General features: G+C 47.4%; 1 protein-coding gene across 1 annotated transcript in view; it reads left to right on the top strand.

Moving 5' to 3' along the window:
• WASF2 (WASP family member 2) overlaps positions 1–18,943 on the top strand; it is a 71,345-nt gene extending 52,402 nt beyond the window's left edge. Inside the window, 8 exon segments of the mRNA XM_079928693.1 lie at positions 4,553–4,687; positions 5,217–5,370; positions 7,481–7,598; positions 8,621–8,751; positions 11,497–11,652; positions 13,424–13,784; positions 13,786–13,939; positions 14,901–18,943. Of these exon segments, the coding sequence (XP_079784819.1) occupies positions 4,553–4,687; positions 5,217–5,370; positions 7,481–7,598; positions 8,621–8,751; positions 11,497–11,652; positions 13,424–13,784; positions 13,786–13,939; positions 14,901–15,058 (1,367 nt within the window). The 3' untranslated portion in view covers positions 15,059–18,943.
• Positions 18,944–20,366: the final 1,423 nt, after the last annotated feature.

Raw genomic sequence — 20,366 nt, 5'->3', positions numbered from 1 at the left:
TAAAATCTTACTTTTTACTTTTATAATTCTGAATTGTTTGAATTTTTAAAAGTTAAGTCTGTGTTAACTTTTGCAGTTTAAAAAGTGTTTTTAAAATAAGAGTATAAATGTTAGCTATGTATTTATCTCTGCTCTTCCTCACTATGGAATTATTTAAGTTCCTTGGCCTGGCATTCAAGACTTTAAGACCTGCCTTTCTTTTCAGCCTCATTTTCTGTAATCTGTCTTCTCCCATTTTACAGTCTTTTTAAGGGATTCTTTTAAAATTAAAAAGGGAAAAAAAGAAGGAAGAAAAACTGAATTACCAACTACTTGTAGCTTCTGAGACAGACCATATTCTCTCGTACTTCGACGTGGTGGCTTTGTTGTTCCCACTGCCTGGAGAGCCCTTGCCATCCTTGTAGCTGATCTTCAAGGCCCACCCAGCTCAGGGATCTCCTCCTCCAGGTTGGACTGAGTACCCCTCTGAGATCCTATTACATGCCTGTATTATTACCCGCCACATTATATTGAAATTTATCTCCTATATTAAATTGAAAGTTCTTTGGAGGCAGAAATCATGTGTTGTTTGTCCTTGAACCCCAGTGTCTATCTTGTATAGTACCTGGCACCCAGTAGGAGCTCAGTAAATACTTGCTGAATGATTCATGCATGTACTCTTTCCATGCTTCCATGCTGTTGGTGCACAGAGAATACAGGGAAGGAAGGAATATTTCCTATGGGGAATGGGAACATAACGGGAATAGGGAGAGTCAAGGAAAGCTTCACAGAAGAGGTTACATTTGAATCGAGCCTTGAAAGATGACTAGGATTTCATCTAGCAGAGAGGGGTGCAGGAATGGGCTCATATGTGCTTCAGGCTCATGACCTTGGCCTCATGTATTATATTCTAGCCGGAAGTGCTTGGTCTAATAGGGAAAGTCTGATTATGGAATGAATAAAGCACAAAACTAAGATTTCACAGCCATGAATTGCTCCCTGATAGCATATCCAGGATTCTCATTTTCCCTCAGTGCAGTGAGATTGGCATTTCACATATTAGGTTGCCGTATCTTAGGAAATGTGGGCACAGCCAGCCAGCCAGCACTTCTGAATCAGTATCCTGACCACCTAGGAAAAGGGAACCCCTTCTTGGGTCATTAAGATTTGTTATGGGACTTCCCTGGTGGTCCAGTGGCTAAGACTCCACACTCCCAAGGCAGGGGGCCCAGGTTCTATCCCTGGTCAGGGAACTAGATCCCACATGTTGCAACTAAAGATTCCACATGCCACAACTAAAAAAAGATCCCGCATGCCACAAGACCCAGCGCAGCCAAATAAAATAAATAAATAAAATTTTAAAAGATATGTTATGATATTAGGTTTTCTGAGTACAGTGGGTCCATGCCATTGGGGGGCTCCAAGACTCCCACTCAAATTCAAACGAGCAGCTTCATATTTTTAAAAATCAGTTTTACTTGTTCCATTTCCACATAAGATTTCATTTGAAAAACTACTGCTAAGAGAAAAAAAAAAAAGTTGAAGACTGCTTCTGGAATCTTGCAAAATGGGGTAGATGTCTATTATGAATGTCCTGATGTGATAGTGGATCTATCTTGGTAATCTGAATAAGTGAAATTATTAATTACTAATTAATAAATAAGTGAAATTATCGCCTGCCGATGCAGGGAATGTGGGTTCAATCCCTGGTCCGGGAAGATCCCACATTCCACAGAGCAGCTAAGCCCGTGCACCACAACTACTGAGCCTGCACTCTAGAGACTGCAAGCCACAACTACTGAGCCCGTGTGCCACAGTTACTGAAGCCCGCATGCCTAGAGCCCGTGCTCTGCAACAAGAGAAGCCACCACAATGAGAAGCCCGTGCACCGCAACGAAGAGTAGCCCACCTGCTCACTGCAACTAGAGAAAGGCCGCGTGCAGCAAATGAAGACCCAACGTGGCCAAAAAAAACACAAGTCATCTGATATGGTTGAGCAATATAAGGAGGAGTCTCATTGTAACCTGTAATTTACAGGGACTTCCCTGGTGGCGCAGTGGTTAAGAATCCGCCTGCCAGTGCAGGGGACACAGGTTCGAGCCCCGGTCTGGGAAGATCCCACATGCCACGGAGCAACTAAGCCTGTGCACCACAACTACTGAGCCTGCACTATAGAACCCACGAGCCACAACTACTGAAGCCTGTGTGCCTGGAGCCTGGGCTCTGCAACAAGAGAATCCACCGCAATGTAGAGGCCCGTGCACTGCACTGCAACGAAGAATAGCCCCCACTTGCCGCAACTAGAGAAAACCTGCGTGCAGCAACGAAGACCCAACACAGCCAAAAATAAATTAATTAATTAATTTAGAAAAAGAGTTTACATTTTTGGCTTGTTTAATCCTGTGACAACTTGGTGAGATAGATATAGTTGTCCCCATTTCATAGATGAGGAAACTGAGACTGGGAGAATTTGACTTGCTGAAAAGTACACAGGTGTAGGTAGAAAGAACTGAGACTTAAATTCAGACTTTCTGGTTTGAAGTCTACTGCTTCTTCCATGTATCATCTTGAAGTTCTAAGTATACCTAGGGCCTGACATGACGTAACGTGACAGTGGGGAAGCCTTCACTCCACCTCACTCCCCCTTCAAATAGCATTCTCAATGTTACCATTTTATATGGTGGGGTTCTTTGTATGATTTCATCTCAAACCATTGTGCCACACTGATTTCTACTCCCACTATCACTGCTCCCTTCACTGAGGAGCAGGAAATCCTGCGTACTCTCGCGGTGACCTAAGGGTAAATTGACTTGGGGTTTTCTTTTCCTCCAGAACAGCTGCATGGTTAACATATATTTTTGAGCCTGGTTTATTTTCTATGCTTAATGTGTGTTTCTCTGTTATATAGTCTTCTGATCACAGTTATTCGTTACCTAGGCAAGCATGATACAGTATGGTTTTTGGTTTGGGGTTTTTTTTTTTGAGATATGGTTGATTTACAATATTATGTAAGTGTCAGGTGTACAACATAGTGGTTCAAAATTTTTAAAGGTTATTCACCATTTATAGTTATTATAAAATATTGGCTCTATTCTCTATGCTGTACAATGTATCCTTGTAGCCTGTTTATTTTATACACAGTAGTTTGTACCTCTTAATCCCCTACCCTGTCTTGCCCCCCTCCCCCCTTCCCTCTCCCCACTGGTAACCCCTAGATTGTTCTCTATATCTGTGAGTCAGTACAGTATGGTTCTTATACGACTTAGCCATATTATCAGGGATCAGATTGGATTCTCAACCTGCCCTGTAGAAGTGCAGCTTGTTAGCCAATTTCAGTCCTTTGAGCTCAGGAGCTTCCCATGGTTGTTTAGATCACAGAACCATTCAGTATGCAAAGACTTGCTTCTTCCTTGATTAGAAACTGTTTATTGACTAAATTTACCAGCAATTCAAAATATGCTGTTGATTGGTCTTATCCTTACCTTCCAGGTTACATTGAGTGAGCTGCATTTCACCCTGAAGGTGCAGTTTTGGCCTTTTGATCTAATTTTTTCCCCTCAAGTATGGACTAAGAATAAATGTAGTTTAGAAACTGAAGTAAGAGCCTACTTTAAATAGTTCTCAAAGAAATGATCTTTTGGTTGGGCACAGTAACTTATGCCTGCCTTCACCTTGCAAGTAACAAACTCAGATGGTGTATTTATTCGTATGCACCACTTTTCATTCTAGCAAGAATGTGCTTTGTGGCTTGGAATGACAATATGGAGGTAGTGTCAGATTGCTTTTATGTTTCTTTGGCTGCAAATTCTCCTTGCATTCCAGGGTTGAAAGTACGGAACTCTTTTCTTTTTCTAAAAAACAAGACATTGTGGAATGAGACCACTGGTATGTTGTTTTTCAGGGAGAGCTTGAATGTTTCAGCTTTCCACTTGTTCCCTGAGATGTAGATTTGAAGGATTATAACCTAAAGCAAAGACTTTCAAAGTTGTAGGTCATAAAACATAAAATAACCTTTTCACCTCTTAGAAGAAGTTATGTCTCTATTATGAGTTGTTAGTAAGTTCAGGGCCCCTCAAAGATACCACATCTCATCATGGTTGTTCAGCGTACTTTTGGGGCTCCACTAAGGATGTGATTTCTTATTTTTCATGTTAATTGTAAACACATAGAAGGTCCTTCTAACTCCCAATCTGTTTTCCAGAAGCACTTTTACAAGGTGCTTTTACAGAGCAGCAAAGGGCTAAGGGCTATAGGCAAATGTATAGACATACTCTCCACTCTTCTAGGATTAGTTTTTTGGATAACACCTGTTGATTTTATTCATCCTGTTTTGAGTTCCATGTCAGTTCATTTTGCCAAGAAGACTCTGTTAGTTATAGAGCACGTGCAGGCTGCCCAGGCTCTGGAGGGTATGTCTCTGTCTCCAGGAGCAAGCTCTGCACGTAGCCTGAACCATCTTAGAGGGGTGGGTGGGTGTGTTTGGGAGGTGGGAAATACAGTCTTTAGTAGCCAGCTTTTCTGACCATGTATGTCACTTTTAGGCACTAGTGACTTGGTTTCTTTGCTCTCTCAGGTAAATATGCCGAGGACATTTTTGGAGAGCTCTTCACTCAGGCAAATACTTTTGCCTCTCGAGTAAGCTCCCTTGCTGAGAGGGTCGACCGCCTACAAGTTAAAGTCACTCAGCTGGATCCCAAGGAAGAAGAAGGTAAGGAAGCTGAGCTCAGCGTTTGCAGGCTCTGCTGAGCAGTTGCTTAGGATTTTTTTTTTCCTGATTTATAAAAAAGTGAGGGGAGAAATCACAGAGGCCTATGGAGTTCTGCTTTGAAACGACACAAGCCTGGGTGATGTAAAGAAACCTTTTAATCTCTACCACACCTCCACACACTCCCTTTCTCCCATTCCCCCAATCCCCTCTTTCTCAAATTCCCCTTCCCCCCAGTCGTATTTTGCTACCATAAAAGTACTTGGAAGATTCATTCCTCCTAAGGAGGGGCCTGCTAGATCTGGCCACATAGTAAACCTTTGTGTTGCCTCATTTTGTTCAGTCATGAAATGGCTGGGCTGCTGACAGCCTTGTGGGGCTTCCCCAGAGGGGGAGAGAAAAAAAAAAAAAACCTGGCTGCAGACAGTCGCAGCCAAGAAATGCAGCAGCTGAGGCCTCTCCGACTGGTGTGACTCAGTGTTTGCTCAAATAGCCTGTCATCCATTTTCTAATGCCTTCCATCTTCTTTCAGTGTCACTACAAGGAATCAACACCCGAAAGGCCTTCAGAAGCTCTACCGTTCAAGACCAGAAGCTTTTTGACAGAAACTCTCTCCCCATACCTGTCTTGGAAACATACAACACCTGTGATACTCCTCCACCTCTCAACAATCTGACCCCTTACAGGTAACCTGGCTAGCTTCTACCTTTTTCAGCCTGTGGTTAACAACACTAGATTGTCTTTTTATTTAAAGATGTTGTTTACATCAGAGGATTGTATCAAAAAGCATACTACTACCCCAGAGTTGCTTGTGGCAGCAGAAGCTAACGTTTACCATATAAACAGTTGCCACTTATTATTGTTTGGTTTCTTAAACTCATAGTGAATATAATATATATTGAAAGTTTGCTATAGCATTGCATGCTGCAGAGTTTACTTTGGTACAAGCCAGGTCCATCTTGGATTCCATCCAAGGAATTTAGTTATTATAGAACCAAAAGGACTTTGTTACAAGGCAGTCCTATAGCATGCATCCCAGGGGCAACATTCTAGCAAGGCTCCCACTTACTCTGAAACCACTAGATTACCAGATGTTTGGGCGTGTTAGTGGGGCCAGCCTTGTGGACTGGCTGCTCTGGGCCCTGAGGGTCCTTCCAGAGCTTAAGGAGTAATTGGCATTCTTCCAAATGAGTGTCGTTCACTTCGTTTTGAACATCCTTTCATCATTCCCCTCTGAAAGGACCTACAGTGCTGTGGCTGGACTTGAAAAAGGTAGTCTTATAGACAACTTAAAGCCCCTCCCCTCTAGTAGTCTCTAGTGTTATCGTGCAAAAAATTTCCAAGCAGGGGCAGAAAGCGAATATTTATCTTGCTCGCATCCATAACTATCTTTGGAACAGGTAAAAGTAATTACAGATAGCTGGAGGCAGATGTCTTCTGTGAGACATGGGTGTACTGCAAAGTAGAATATGTGTGTGAAATTCAAGGACGCCCACCTGATCCACAGAGCCAGAATAGGAGCATGGTCGCTTCTCACACAGATACAGAGGAAGTACATGGCATCTATCCTATTATTATTACTGTGTGAAATTACGTTTGCCCCTTGGCTCTCAAAGGGGCCAGCTAACATAGCAGGGCGTAGATTTGACTCTCTAGCCTGCATCATTTAGCCTAGTTGGATCTGGGCAGAGGGGTTGTAGGGCAGGAAAAGACTACACACCTGATAATATTGAAGGGACTATGGTAAGACAAGTTTATTTTTCAGTTAATGTAGGGTATTTTCCTTTTTAACATTCTCCTCTCAGTTTTCTGGATTTAGCCTAACAGAAAAGAGTGGTGGTGTGGCTAACTCAGAACAAGATTTAAGATAAAAATCATTAGTGCATGATTAGGAAATGGTTTCTGTGTGTTGTGATAGGCTTGGAGGTTAGGAAAGAATTACCTTTCCAGTTCTTTTTAGTTCAGAGTAGTGTTAAAATAAATATCCACCCCTAAGTGCATGCTTTCTGGAGAATGGGAGAGACTCAGCCATGCCAAAGTGCAGGATTCCAACCAGGGTCGTCGAGTCTGGTAGATGCCTCTACATCGACACTCAGTAGCTCACTCTACCTCTTTCACAGCCACTAAGAGATGGTAATGAAATCTTGTGGTCATAAAACAGCTGGCCATCTTTTCTCACTGGGGCCCCCTTGTGGCTGGGGGGTGGGGGTGGATGCTGAGCTCTTCCGGAAGGAAGCAAGTAGGTGGAATGCTGTGGTTGTCTGTATTTACAGAAGAATAACAGCTGCACACATATACACATTCATGTGTGTATGTGCATACATGTGTACACACGTGCACCTGCACATGTGTGCACAGGTTTTGGGTGGGTAGAAAGCCACTAACGCTTCCTACAGAGACCTGGGCAATTGATGGTGGTAGGGGAACCAGTGACAGAAATCCCATCTAATGTGCCAAGATATCAGAATGTCCTCAGGGAGGTGTCTGCGGCCATGGAGATCATTAGCCATAATCAGGATCCCTGCTGCTATAGCCCATTCTTGCCCTGACCATGCAAATTCCTCTACCAGGAATTGAAAGTAAGGCTAAGGTTCTTAAAAAGCCAGATAAGTAAAGAGGTGCCGTGCCATTCAGGGGCTTTGGAACGCTGGTATGGGAGAGGAAATATGCAGTCGATTTGAATGACTTCTTGATTCCTCAGTGTAAAAACTGCTAACTGGTAGGTGTTTGGAATATTGGATTTGGTTGGGAGCTCATCTGTCTACTGACAGCTACTTGTCTTCATTTCTGTCCAAGGGACGATGGGAAAGAGGCACTCAAATTCTACACAGACCCTTCGTACTTCTTTGATCTTTGGAAGGAGAAGATGCTGCAGGACACCAAGGATATCATGAAAGAGAAGAGAAAGCATAGGGTGAGGGGAAAGGGGCCTCTGTTCTACACATCAGTAGGCACGACTGTGGAGGGGGGATAAAAAGGAAGCCAGTCTTACGTTAAGTAATCATTCCGAGTGGCTGCTTGCGTGGATGTCAGGTGAGACTCTTAAAAAAAAATGTGTCCACTCCAAGCACAACCAAGATGAAAGTATAAATCACACCAAAAATGTGTTTGTTCCTCCTGGTGCTATTAACAATTGAGTATATTCAGGCTGAGTTTTAGAAATTGACTTTTCTATTCACCATTTATTTCTCTTGCAATTTGCACCTGACTCTGCTGGACACTCAAGCTAGGCTAGTTCCCTTCCCTGCCAGTTTTGCAGCTCATTTCTCAGAGATCAGCACAAGGCTCTACAGTGTTTGATTTGCAACAAGAGTGGTTTAACACCTTGACTACTGGTTGGGTGAGGCAGTGGTGGGGGCATAGGCCTGGTTTTGGTAGATGCTCCCCTCCCCTTAGGCTGCCAGTGATGTGTGTAAGCATATGACCTACCAGTTGCAACCTCACAATCCCATTAGCATGGCTGCCGGGAGGCCCAAGAGAGCGCCAGGGGCTAGTGCAGCTGCACAGGCTGAAGAATTCTTCATTGGTTGTTTTGGTTTGTTCTTTAACTATTTCCTTATATCTGTCCCAGATATCTACTGCTATCATTATTTCTCTTCTCTCTTGACTGACCTTTGCGGCATAACAAATAATAAATAGCTGTTTACTAACTGCCTAACAATTGGAGCTGCTGAAAAACATGAATGAATTACCCAAAGAGGTAGTGGGTAGAGGTGTTTGAGTATGGGATTGAGGAAATGTGTTTGAGCCCAGGAGGTGGTTTGGATTAGATGACCTCTAGGTCACTCTAAACCCAGCAATTCTGTAAATTCTATAGTTACTGTATGTTGTCTAGGCAAATCTTCTCTTGGGTATATATCCATGAAGCTGGGTGGAATTTTAATGAAGAACTTTGGGAAATGTTTATTAAGGCTTTTCTGTTTCTTTTCATTGTAGAAAGAGAAGAAGGATAATCCAAATCGAGGAAATGTAAACCCACGTAAAATCAAGACACGTAAGGAAGAGTGGGAGAAAATGAAGATGGGTCAAGAATTTGTAGAATCCAAAGAAAAGCTGGGGCCTTCTGGGTAGGTGATGCTTCTCTCCTCTTGGTAGCATTCTTTGAAGGGGCTGGGCACCTGGGGGCAACAGTCTGACAGCTCTGGTGTGACACCTTTCATACCCCCTGAAGTCTTGCTGTGTGGCTTAAATCAATACCACTGTTAATCAGCTACTTTAAAGTGCCTCCATCTGGTGATTAAAATTTGCTAAAAAAATCAAGAGACTTGGCGACGAGAGTGGTCTGGAAAATAAAGCCTATGGCTTCTAGTGCCCTTGCTCTGCCAGACACTGGTATGTCTGAGGCACTCAAAGGAAAGACTAGAAAGGGAAGAAAAGTGGCTTTGGGAGGCCTTTGCCTCCAGAGCATTGATTTGAAGGTTGTGGCTAAAGAGCTGGGCATTTCGTGGGAGTGGGGAGGGCCAGGCAGAGAATTTGTGCACATCACCAAAGCAACTTTTCAGTCAGCCTTTGTCAGTCTTGGGAGAGAGGCTGGCCAAGGGACTGAAAGCAGACCTCAGAGACAGTGTGGGAAAGGTCGTGCGGCCAATATTGAGGCTATATATTTCCGTGAAGAAATGGTAGATGTCAGTCTGACCCCATTTCCCAACACCAAATCACACTAGAGGTTTAAAAGGAAAAAAATGGTTTTAAAGCTTGGTTTGATGCTTATCCTGGTGTCCGACCTGTGTGACATTCAAAGCCAAGTCACCACGATTGCTTGGCATAAATGTCGCCCTGGTTTTTCCCCTAAATACCTTGCATCCTGGCTGTCAGAGAACCATGCCAGCCCATGCCGGGTGTCTAGGAATGATAAAAGGAAAGAGTTGAGTTGTTCTTGCTTTTAGGAATAATTCTACCATGAAAATCTTGACTTTTAGAAATCTTGACACTTCTGACACTTGTTCTTCCTAGATTAAGAGATTTGTTTTAAAGAGTGATGAGGATGGTGAGAGGAAAAATGAGCCTTTCTTTCTACAGGGGAATCAGCCCTGAGGGTACCTCCATTATCTTCACCTCCCAATAAAAAGGGGCCATTTTGTTCTGTGGTCCCTCCTGTTCAGACAGGCCCTTGTTGTATGAAGGTTCAGTGACTGTAAGGGCAGAAGCATGTTCAGGATGCCGACCAACTGTGTGTGTGTGTGTGTGTGTGTGTGTGTGTGTGTGTGTGTGTGTGTGTGTGTGTGTGTGTGTGTGTATTGAGGTGGTGAAAATAAGGACTTTGGATCAGGCTGCATGGCTGCTCTACCTGGACATGCTTGTTGGTGAGCCTGTAAAGAGATATGCCAAGTCTATAGGGCTTCAGGCCTTGGGGATTTTCCACATCAGAGCATCATTTGACTCAGTTAGTTCCCTCCAACTCTGTTCTCCCTGGGGTCTGCTTTAGATGAGTTCCTTATAATCCAACAATGGTGGAAAGAAGCGGGAGGTGGAGCAGAACAGGCCACATTTTGTTAGCTGCTGCTTGGTATGTTCGTGCTTGTTTAGAAGTTTGTTGCTGTTCACCCAGAGCAAATTCACCCAAGGCCCAGTGCTATGAGGGACAGGTTTTCGTGAGGCAAGCCCTAGCACCCCACTTTTTTTTTTTTTTTTTTTCCCACTTTAATCAGCAGCTCCTTTTGTTAGATAAGAGACCACGTCTAACTACCACACAGCAACTTGCATTTGTCCTCAGCTTGGTTTTGCAATCAGATGCCTCCTTGGCCTTTGAGCGCTCCAGAGGCTTGCCGACCTCAAAACCAGGCTGTGTGCCAGTCACGTGCTTGCAGCTCACTAGCCTTGGGGCTTGGCTTTGCCCTTTGCTGCAAGACAGACTTTGGGATTTGGGTCTGGGCTGCTCCTAACATTTGGGAGAGAATTTCAAAGAACTGCTGGGTTTGACAAGGCCAACATTGGGAAAGGAACAGCATGGTTTTGATAATCTGGGTTCAGTCCCATTTCTACAGACAATCCAACAGAAATATCTGGGAGAGGGTAGGGATAAATTGGGAGATTGGGTTGGACATATACACACTACTATGTTATAACTAATAAGAACCTACTGTATAGCACAGGGAACTCTACTCAGTACTCTGTAATGACCTATATGGGAAAAGAATCTAAAAAAGAGTGGATATATGTATATGTATAGCTGATTCACTTTGCTGTACACCTGAAACTAGCACAACATTGTAAATCAACTATACTCCAATAAAAATTCTTTTTAAATAAATAAATTACAACTACAGCAAGTGGGGGAAAAAACAAAAGAAATATCTGGGAGGTTTTTTGTTTGTTTAAATTTATTTATTTATGGCCGCATTGGGTCTCTGTTGCTACGCGCAGGCTTTCTCTAGTTGGGGCGAGCGGGGGCTGCTCTTCGTTGCAGTGCGCATGCTTCTCATTGTGGTGGCTTCTCTTGCTGCGGAGCACGGGCTCTAGACGCACGGGCTTCAGTAGTTGTGGCACGCAGGCTCAGTAGTTGTGGCTCACGGGCTTAGTTGCTCCACAGCATGTGGGATCTTCCCGGACCAGGGCTCGAACCCGTGTCCCCTGCATTGGCAGGCAGATTCTTAACCCCTGCGCCACCAGGGAAGTCCTGGGAGATATTTAACAATAGAATATTTAGTCCTAAAATAAAACTTCAGTACAACAGAAACTATATGAGAAATATACTAATTTTATTTCTCCCTAATAGCTTTTGTATCAAATGCATTTTTATGGGGTCTTTTAAGAAAACAAGAGAGTACCACTCAGACTTTAAATGACAGTTTTGTCATTGGGTTCATTGTCAGGTATCCACCCACCTTGGTGTACCAGAATGGCAGCGTTGGGTCTGTTGATAACGTGGATGCAAGCAACTACCCACCACCACCACAGTCAGACTCCACTTCTCCGCCTTCTCCTTCCTTCTCTGAGGACAGCTTGCCTCCCCCACCAGCAGAATTCAGGTAAATGGTGATACCTCTTCCATCTACTAGGGGTGGTTAAATGCTCAAGAACAAAGTAAGAGTTCTAAATCCAGGCCAGGACCACTAAAGTGACTCCAGACAAGTGTGTCTAGATAATAGAAATAATTAGTATTTATTAAGTGTTTGTAAAGTGCCAGGCATTATGCCAAACACTATATATGTTACTTAATCCCCACAAGAGTCCTCTTGAGATAGGTACCCATTTTACAGATGAGTAAATAGTGAAGCACAGAGAGGTCAATGAACTTACCTAAGATCTCACAGCCAGTAAGAGGCAGAGTCATGATTGGAAAGCAGGTCAGTCATGATTGGAAAGCAGGTCAGGCTTTCTTTCCAGAGCCTGTGTTCTTAACTACTAGCTACACCTGAGCAGATAGAAGTCACCAACTTATCTCTTGCTTTTTTTACTTGGCTCTGACTCAGCATGACATAAAGTGGTATAATCTCCTGCTGTACATAAAATATTGAACAGCCTCCTTCCCAGTTATCTAGGAACGTAGAAGATAGTCACCCTTTTCTCCTGTCACCTCTGGTCCATTTCACCGTGGATAAAATCTCCAGAAAGAAGGAAACAAAAGAAAAAGAGATGAAACTTAGAATCTGACCATTTTGGTATTTGTCAGTGTCCCTGGCAGAGGTATATAGAGGAAGAGTTAGCAAGTAATGGCTGAAAGAGGAAGGGATCTGAGGAGTGTTAGATTTCAGTGTTTCCTCATAGTTACTTTTCTTTCTGATGCCTGACAAGTGAGAGCTTTGAAAAGTATGCTTGTCTCCTTGGACACTGTTTAATCAGAGATGGGGTATGTTGAAGACCCCTCAGATGGAGACCTAAAGCAGTGCTGTCACCCCCACCGCCCGCCCCATTCTTGGCGCTTGAAACCACTAATCCCAAGTCTCCTTCTGCCTCCCAAATCACTTCCTGCTTGTTGCCATGTTGGATGCAGCTAAGGCTCGAAGGTCTATGGAAAATTCCAAGATGGATGCTTTTCTAAGGAGTAGCTATTAGTGTAGGGCAGATAAAAAGGTGGAAAAAGAATCCCTGCAGTCTCACACATGGCCTGAGACCTTGCAGCCTCAGTCAAGTAGGCCTGACCCAGGAGAGGTGCACCTTAATTCTCTCTCAACCCGGGTCAAGTCTGGCAGCACATTCATTTCCCGTCTCTGCTGATCCTCAGGCCCTCGTTCTGTCTCAAGTTTTTCCACATGAGCACTGAAGGTACATTCACCTAAATCTGTACCCCGCTCAGGTTCGGTCAGCTTGGCTTGGATTTCCTGCCCTCATAAGATCTGGTGAATGTTAATAGCCTGTGGAGCAGAGCCTGTGGGTAGTGGTGTTTGAATTTTTATTCCAGTTCTTTCTTGCGTGCCTTCTTAGTCCTGGCTCCAAGATTGAACTGACCCTTCTTCTTAGAAGGGTGCCTTCCCTTGGAGAGCTGAAAAGTTTGAGGGGGACCTAAGAGAGGATCTTGGCCAGCCCTTACCTGTTGGAAAAATCCTAAGTCCACTTTTTTCAGGTAGTTTTTCTCAATTTCTGCTTATACTCCTCTGCTAATGGGATGCTCATTACCTTACAAGGGTGCCCATTCCATTGTTGGTCTGTTCTGACCATCCCCAGGTTCTTCTTTCTGTTTGAGGCAAAATGAATTGATACTGTCAACCAAAATGAACCTAGGCTTATAGATAAACTTAACTAAAAGTGGAGGTTTGCATCCTGAGAGTGATGGTGGGTCTTTTTGCTTTGTCCTTTTAGCTACCCAGCAGACAGTATCCAAAGAGGGTCTGGCTTAGCTGGGCCCAAAAGATCCAGTGTGGTCAGCCCAAGCCATCCACCACCAGCTCCTCCTCTGGGCTCTCCGCCAGGCCCCAAACCTGGGTTTGCTCCACCACCTGCCCCTCCGCCTCCACCTCCGATGATGAGCACTCCACCCCCACCACCGCTTGGAGGATTTGGGTCTCCAGGGACGCCACCACCACCTTCACCCCCATCTTTCCCACCTCACCCCGATTTTGCTGCCCCTCCACCTCCTCCCCCACCGCCAGCAGCTGACTACTCACCTCTGCCACCACCTCCCTTGTCCCAACCAGCAGGAGGAGCACCTCCGCCTCCCCCGCCCCCCCCCTCCTCCGGGGCCCCCTCCTCCCCCTTTCAGTGGTGCAGATGGCCAGCCTGCTGCACCTTCACCACTTTCTGACACCACCAAGCCCAAGTCCTCCTTGCCTCCTGTGAGCGATGCCCGCAGCGACTTGCTTTCAGCCATCCGTCAAGGTAAAATCCCAATGGTGGGTCCGGGATCATGAAGCCTTGTCTTTCTGCAGCTGGAAGACTGATTGGAGGGTGGACAAGGGGTTCTGCGACCTTCCAAGGGAATAGCTTTCGTTGGGTGGGGAGAGATTAAGACCTCAGATCAGCGTGAAGAAAGGCTTCACTCTAAAAATACAGAGGTTTATATTTCTTTCCACCTTGCTTTAAAGTAGAGACTTCTTATCGTGGGATCTTTGAACTCCTTGGAAATTTATGCTTTGTGTATGTTTGCATCCATTTTGTGCCCCAGAGAAAAACAAGAATCACTGTCTTAGAAGGTACTTCCTCAGCTGGACTCACACACTCCTTGTCCTCCACTTTTTTGCCTTTCATATCCTTCCTCCCTACTCTCCCCCACTTCCCACCCCCTTCCTTCTCCCCTTTTTCTCCTATCCCCTTCCCTTCCTTTCACCCTACCTTCCTCCCCTCCCTCGTCATCATCTCACCATCATGGGGCATTTATTCTCTTTCTGTCAGAGGCCGGTTCTGGTCCCAAGGGACTGGAGTGGTTTCTTCTGTCTGATCCTCCAGGAACTGAAGGGTTGTCTAGTGGAGACAACCTAAGGCAGCTGAGCTTCATGAAAACAATGACTTGGGCAGACTGAGTGCCCACTAGGAGGGGATTGGCAGCCACTCCCCACTCAGTCTTGGGAGAAGTACCATCCTCACCAGCCTGAGAAACTGGGAAGCGTGGAAACTGGGAAGAATGGCAGGCTCCTTTCAGACACACCTGTAGCACTGGGGCCACAATTTCATAAAACCTGTCTTTACTTCTTGTCCTGAGGATCTTGCTTTCCCAGAGGGTCCTTCTTTTTCACTGTCCTTTCCAATACCCACCACCACCAGGGACTGCTCCCTCTTCCACAGTCCTGGATGGATTCGGAGACTGACGCACCCCTTAACCCTTCTCTCTCTCTCCCACCAGGCTTTCAGCTGCGCAGGGTTGAGGAGCAGCGGGAACAAGAGAAGCGGGATGTTGTGGGCAACGACGTGGCCACCATCTTGTCACGTCGCATTGCTGTGGAGTACAGCGACTCAGAAGATGACTCCTCTGAGTTTGATGAGGACGAGTGGTCGGATTAACTCTTCTGCCTGCTGCCCGCTTCCTTTTTCTTTCCTTCCTACCTGCCTCCTTTGATGCCTACCCCGACAGTCCCAAGGGGAAAAAAGGGAGGAAAAAAAGAATCTCAAGGGGCCAGAGCCTTCCCTGAAGCAACCAAAGATATATCCAAGTGCTTCCTCCAAATCAACATGTATTTCCCATCTCCCCGAGGTCAGGCCCATGGGGCTCCTGAGGTTCAGTAGCTGAGATATTCCCTCTTCCCTTCAAGTGACTGTTGCATATTGAAGAGAAGGGAAAACCCCAAAGCAGATCCCTTTGATTGGATTTAAATTTGGAGTTGGTGCCTTCCCCTAGAAGCCGTTTTCTGTGGTCTTCTAGAATCCTTGCCCTCAGCTACTTTGAATAATGCCAGCCATCTTCTGGTCCTAAAGCCTGCCTGGACACAGCTGGCCCCTTTCCCATGCACTGAGAGGGCGGAGCAGCCGCATACCCCGTGCCTCCCCCTTCTGCCCTCATCAGCAGGGTGAGGCTGCCTTTTGCTAAGCCATCTCTATGTCTGGATGCCCTTTATTCCAGGAGCCATCCAGCCCCTAAAGAAATGTCTTACCCCTCTGCTCAGAAACAATGCCTTTCTGGAGGCAGGGGTGGTTCCCTCCCTCCCAGGGTCCCTCTCCTGAATGTGGTGTTCCACGTTCCTTAAATGCCCCTCCCTCACCACCAGGTGCCTCCAAGCACCACAGCCCGGTTCTAACCTCTAATACTCACGACCAAACTAGCCCTGACACACAGGGATCTGGGCCTCTTCTGGCTCTCGGGAGCCAAGCTTAGAGACTTGTAACTGCAGGACTGGAAAAAGGCGGAACTGGGTTGAATGATGCTGAAGCCTAGAGATGGGAAGTGACTTGCTCAAGGTCACACAGTTGGATGATGACAGAGCTAGACCCCAGAGTTCCTGATTCCAAGTTACCTGTGCTTTCTGGGACCAAATGGTGGACACCTGCTGGAGCCCGGGCAGAGCAGTTCTTGGCTCTGTGCTACTTCAGACCTCACCACAGGTGGGGGTCCCAGTAGAAGGGCTCAGGGCCTGTGCCAGGCCTATCAGTGCTGCTCAGACCCTCATGGCCTCTCTTGTAATTGTTTGCTCCCCCTTTCCTATCACCAGCCAAGCACCTGGCCTTGAGAGCTGCCCTTTTGGGGGACCAGAGGTAGTGAGAGAAGGAAGCGGGTAGGCAGCGTGACAGGTGCTGCTTTCAATTCCTCTGCAACTCCTCCCCCTTTTATTTCCCCAGTTTAAGCATAGGTCCTTCCAACTGTAGAAACTTCAGTCCCTCGGGCTGGCCGCTGCAGGTAGCTGCCCCGGGGCAGGGGGCGCTGGCGGCTGGCGGCCATGAGGAGGGTCGAAAGGCAGAAGGACTCTGGGTCTTGTTTCCAGCTCCCCTCCTCACTGCACAGTGACGTTCCCTCCCTCACTCCCCCTTTTTCCCAGAGCTAATACACAGGTGCTATTATTCAGAAAAAAACTGGTCAACTTTGGCCAACAGTGAGGTTTCTTCTCTTCTGCCCTAACTATTGTGTAGCCTCTTGTGCTGAAACTGGCTTCTGGCTTCTCCGGCTTCTCCGGCTTTCCGAGCCCTGAAACAAAGAGAAACAGGATCTGTCTCTACCCAGCACAGCAAATGGTTATAGTAATTGCCAAAGCCCTCATCAACCCCTCCAGCTTGAGGAGAGGGTGTAATCGTGGGTACTGCCGCTGTGCCCTGGCTGAATCTCCCCCTCAGCCTTCTTGCTGTGAACTTGGGGCGTGGGGACCGAGTCTTTAGAGGCCAGCGTGCCCTCCTGCAGGGGCTGCTCCAGAGTGTGCCCTCCTTCCTCTCCTAGATCACACATCTCTGGCACAGGGCTGGCGTCAGGCCCCAGTGCTGAGCGTACCAGACGGTGTGCACCCCCTCCTTGCCTCCCACTGTGCACTCTGGAAGCTGAAGGTGCTTTCTTCAGAACTCTAAAATGGCTGTCGAAGGTGCCCCCGGCTGCAACCCAGCAGTGACCAAAGTGGCAGGTGGAGGGCAGTGGTTCTCCCAAATAGGAGTCCTGGGGCCTGGCTAGGCCAGGGTTTGGGCCTAATGGCTTTGACTAAATTACCCCCATCCCCCTCCTTTCCGGAGAAGGGGGAGCCAGCACTACTCACTATCATTCTTCTCTGACCTTGAAGGGGGCGTGTTGGCCTGGCTTCTGGAATGGACGGAGTCTGCCTTGGAAAGGGCTGGGGGCAGGAGGAGGTGGGGAGGGCCACTGCCTGCAGAAGGTAGGATTAGATCATTAGCTCAGTGACCTCCTAGGGTTTCGATATGCTGTGTTCTCATCCTACAGCTGGTTTGGTAATGATCTGAAAGTCCCGGAGAGCAACAGCACAGCTCTGCCCGATGCTCTCATTAAAATCTATGCAGCCAAGCTCGGCGCTTTGTAGCAGCCGGCCTTGCGAAGCCTCCTCAGCTCGGGGGGCTGGGGACCCAGTCAGCCGAGAGGCCCTCTGGGCTCTACTTATGCATATGTGCACCAAAAAAAAAAAAAAAAAAGCTTCTTTAAACACAGAGCCCTTTAAGATGATAAAGGACCCTATGCAGGTAATTGTGTTATCTTTGGAATCCTGTAATTGTAGAATGCAAAGTTTAGTGATTATTTAAACTGGGCTGAGGCTGGTAAGAGTATGGAGCAATGGCCCCTAAGGACTCTAAGGGCTGAAGCCAAGGAGCCGCCTCCCTTCCCCATTCTGCCCAGCCCAGGGGACCTGCCCCCATTCCTGTGGCCCAGGGGCCCAGCTTCCACTCGGCAGTGTCAGAAGTGAGTTGTGACTCTGCCTTGGTTGTGAGATGAGTACATTCCAAGGGAGCAGCCACGGGGAGGGGGCAGGCTCAGCGATCCCTTGGAGGCTCCGAGCAGCTGGCCCGAGCTCCAGCTCGCCTCCAACGGAAGCTCCAGCGCCCTCAGAAATGACCCTGGCCGGTGTCACCGCAGAGCTGAGGCAGTGTTGTCAGGGCTAATGTGAAATCTCTTCCCGTGGCGCCGATTCTCCGGCTCGGCAGCGCCATCTCGGACAGATTGAGGTCTCTGTGGCTTTGGTGACCCTGCGTAAGCATTCCCACCGTGTCCCAGCTCTGCTTTCAGCCTGCTGCCCACTGCAACCCCCCTCACCTGACCTCAGGGCTTGAGGAGGGGGGCAGTGACCCCAAGGCCAGGGGCTTTTGCTCAGGAGAGAGGTCAGGCTTCCTGGGGGCTTTGAGCTCTACCGGGGTTCAGCCGACCTGGGACCAGGTGTCACCCAGAGATGTGCCTCAGGAAGGGCTAGGGAACAATTTTGTTACTGTATTAACTTTAGTCACTTAACTCACTTGAGAAACTAACCAATTTTTACTTTCTGTCTAGAATGATGTATGTGTAGGAGAGAGAGCCATCATGCTCCTGAAGTGCCTTGTTTTCTCTGATATAAATATATTTATGAGGACCTGGTCCAGTGGATTCTTGGGTGTGTTTGCCACATCAAGATTTTAGGGAGTGGGCTTGTTACGTAGTGGGGTTACAGTCTGAAAATGAGTCCCCTTCCCCTGAAGATGGGAACAGAGCTTGAGATGCAGCTCTGAGCTCTAACCTTCAGGGGTTAAGCCAGACCCCTGACGTGACCCTTTCCTTGTCACCCTATTCCTCTCAGGTCCTTAGAAGGAGGACTAGTTTTTCAAAGCCCCATGCCTCCAAGCCTGGTCCTACTTGAGTCCCTGCCAGGCTCGTGTGTGTACCACATTAGCACCCCAGTGACCTGAAGATTCTGTGTAATTGTTTTACGTATACATGCGAATGCATAAATGCCAACATCTTAAATAATTTGATAAAGTCTTTGTAACCATGCAGCCACCTCTGGGGTGTGTGTGTGTGCACATATATGTGTGTAATGGGAGAAGCATTTATAAGGGGACGACTGATAGCCACGGGTGGTGGCCAGAGCTCCAGAGGGTGGTCGGTGTGGGTGGGCTTGGAGGGCGGGAGGCCTCTGGGCCTGGATGGTGCACCCTGTGCAGGAGGTGGGGGAATGAAGGCCGGAAACCATTTTGGGTTAGGGTGAGACCCAACTGGGGGACCTAGAGGCCCTCAGCTGGCTGAGAGGGGGGTGCTGGGGCCAGGGAGACTCCTTGCATCAGGCAGGAGAGGAACACAGGCTGAATGCTGATGCTGCCTCCCAACATCTGGCCGGCATCTTGTCTGCCTCTCAGACCCAAGCAACTTACCTTAAATAGAATGATTTACAATGGAATCCGATAAAAGGTTTAGGGTGCTGCATGCCCCTTCTGCCTGGGAAGGTGAGGGAGCTGGGTTTATATTCTGACCCCCAAAAAATGACCTACCCAGGAAGCAACGGTTGTTCCGAGCCCAGCTGCTGCGGGTGACTGTCCCTGGGGGTAATTTATGAGTAGACACCCAGTTCTGGGCCCAGCAAACAGTGCGGTGGCCCCGGGAGAGGGTTGGGAGCAGGGTTGGTGACTTGGCTGGTCACGCCTGCTGTTCAGAGAGAGTCACCCGCTGGCATCCCAGGAGAGGGGGCAGAAGTTTTGAATTGTCAGCAAGTGCTGCGCCAGCCACTCTGAGCTCATCGCTGGAGGTGGGGTGCAGGGGAGGGGGCGCGGGAGCCAGCTCGCCCCGGGCGGAGCCCCTCGCTCCACCCTTCTGCTCAGGCCTGTGTTTAGTCAGCACTTGGCTTCCCGAGGCCGGTGACTGACAGGCAGCCAGACGCCCGCCCTGGGAGAAGACAAAATGGTGGTGTCAGGAGCCGCCCTTGGTGGGGAATTGGAGGGAAGGAATGTGGTTCTGGGAAGAAGGAGGCCTGAGCTTGAATTCCGGCTCCTCCGCTTGGGAGCTTCAGCTCTCTGGGCTAATCCTGAGAAGAATGAGCATTTACTACTACCTGCCCAAGACTGCATACATTTTATTTCAACCTCATGAACCAAGAGTCTCCCATTTTACACACGAGAAAAAGATTCAGAGAGGTTGAGTTGCTTAAGGTCACATAGCTGGCCAGGAGCAGAGCCATAGTTTGCACATGGGTCTCTTGTGCTCTGTCCACCATGGAACTTAAACCGTTTTCAGAATCTCTCCATCTAGCATCATGGTCTTTGGTGTGAGGGGGTGTGTTAAAGGTTTTCTGTTACAGTCTACCCTACCCCCTGGTGCCCAGTTTTATAGGTGATGGTTATTTTTGCTCTTACTTTGAAATCAAGTGGGCTAGACTGAGGGTTTGGCTATCCTAGACCTTTATAGTTAGAAGTACCCTGTGCCCTCAACTGC

The sequence above is a fragment of the Stenella coeruleoalba genome, assembly GCF_951394435.1.
Source record: "Stenella coeruleoalba genome assembly, chromosome: 1".
Classification (NCBI taxonomy): domain Eukaryota; kingdom Metazoa; phylum Chordata; class Mammalia; order Artiodactyla; family Delphinidae; genus Stenella; species Stenella coeruleoalba.
The sequence above is the reverse complement of the archived record's forward strand: the minus strand, read 5'-3'. Positions and strand labels throughout refer to the sequence as shown.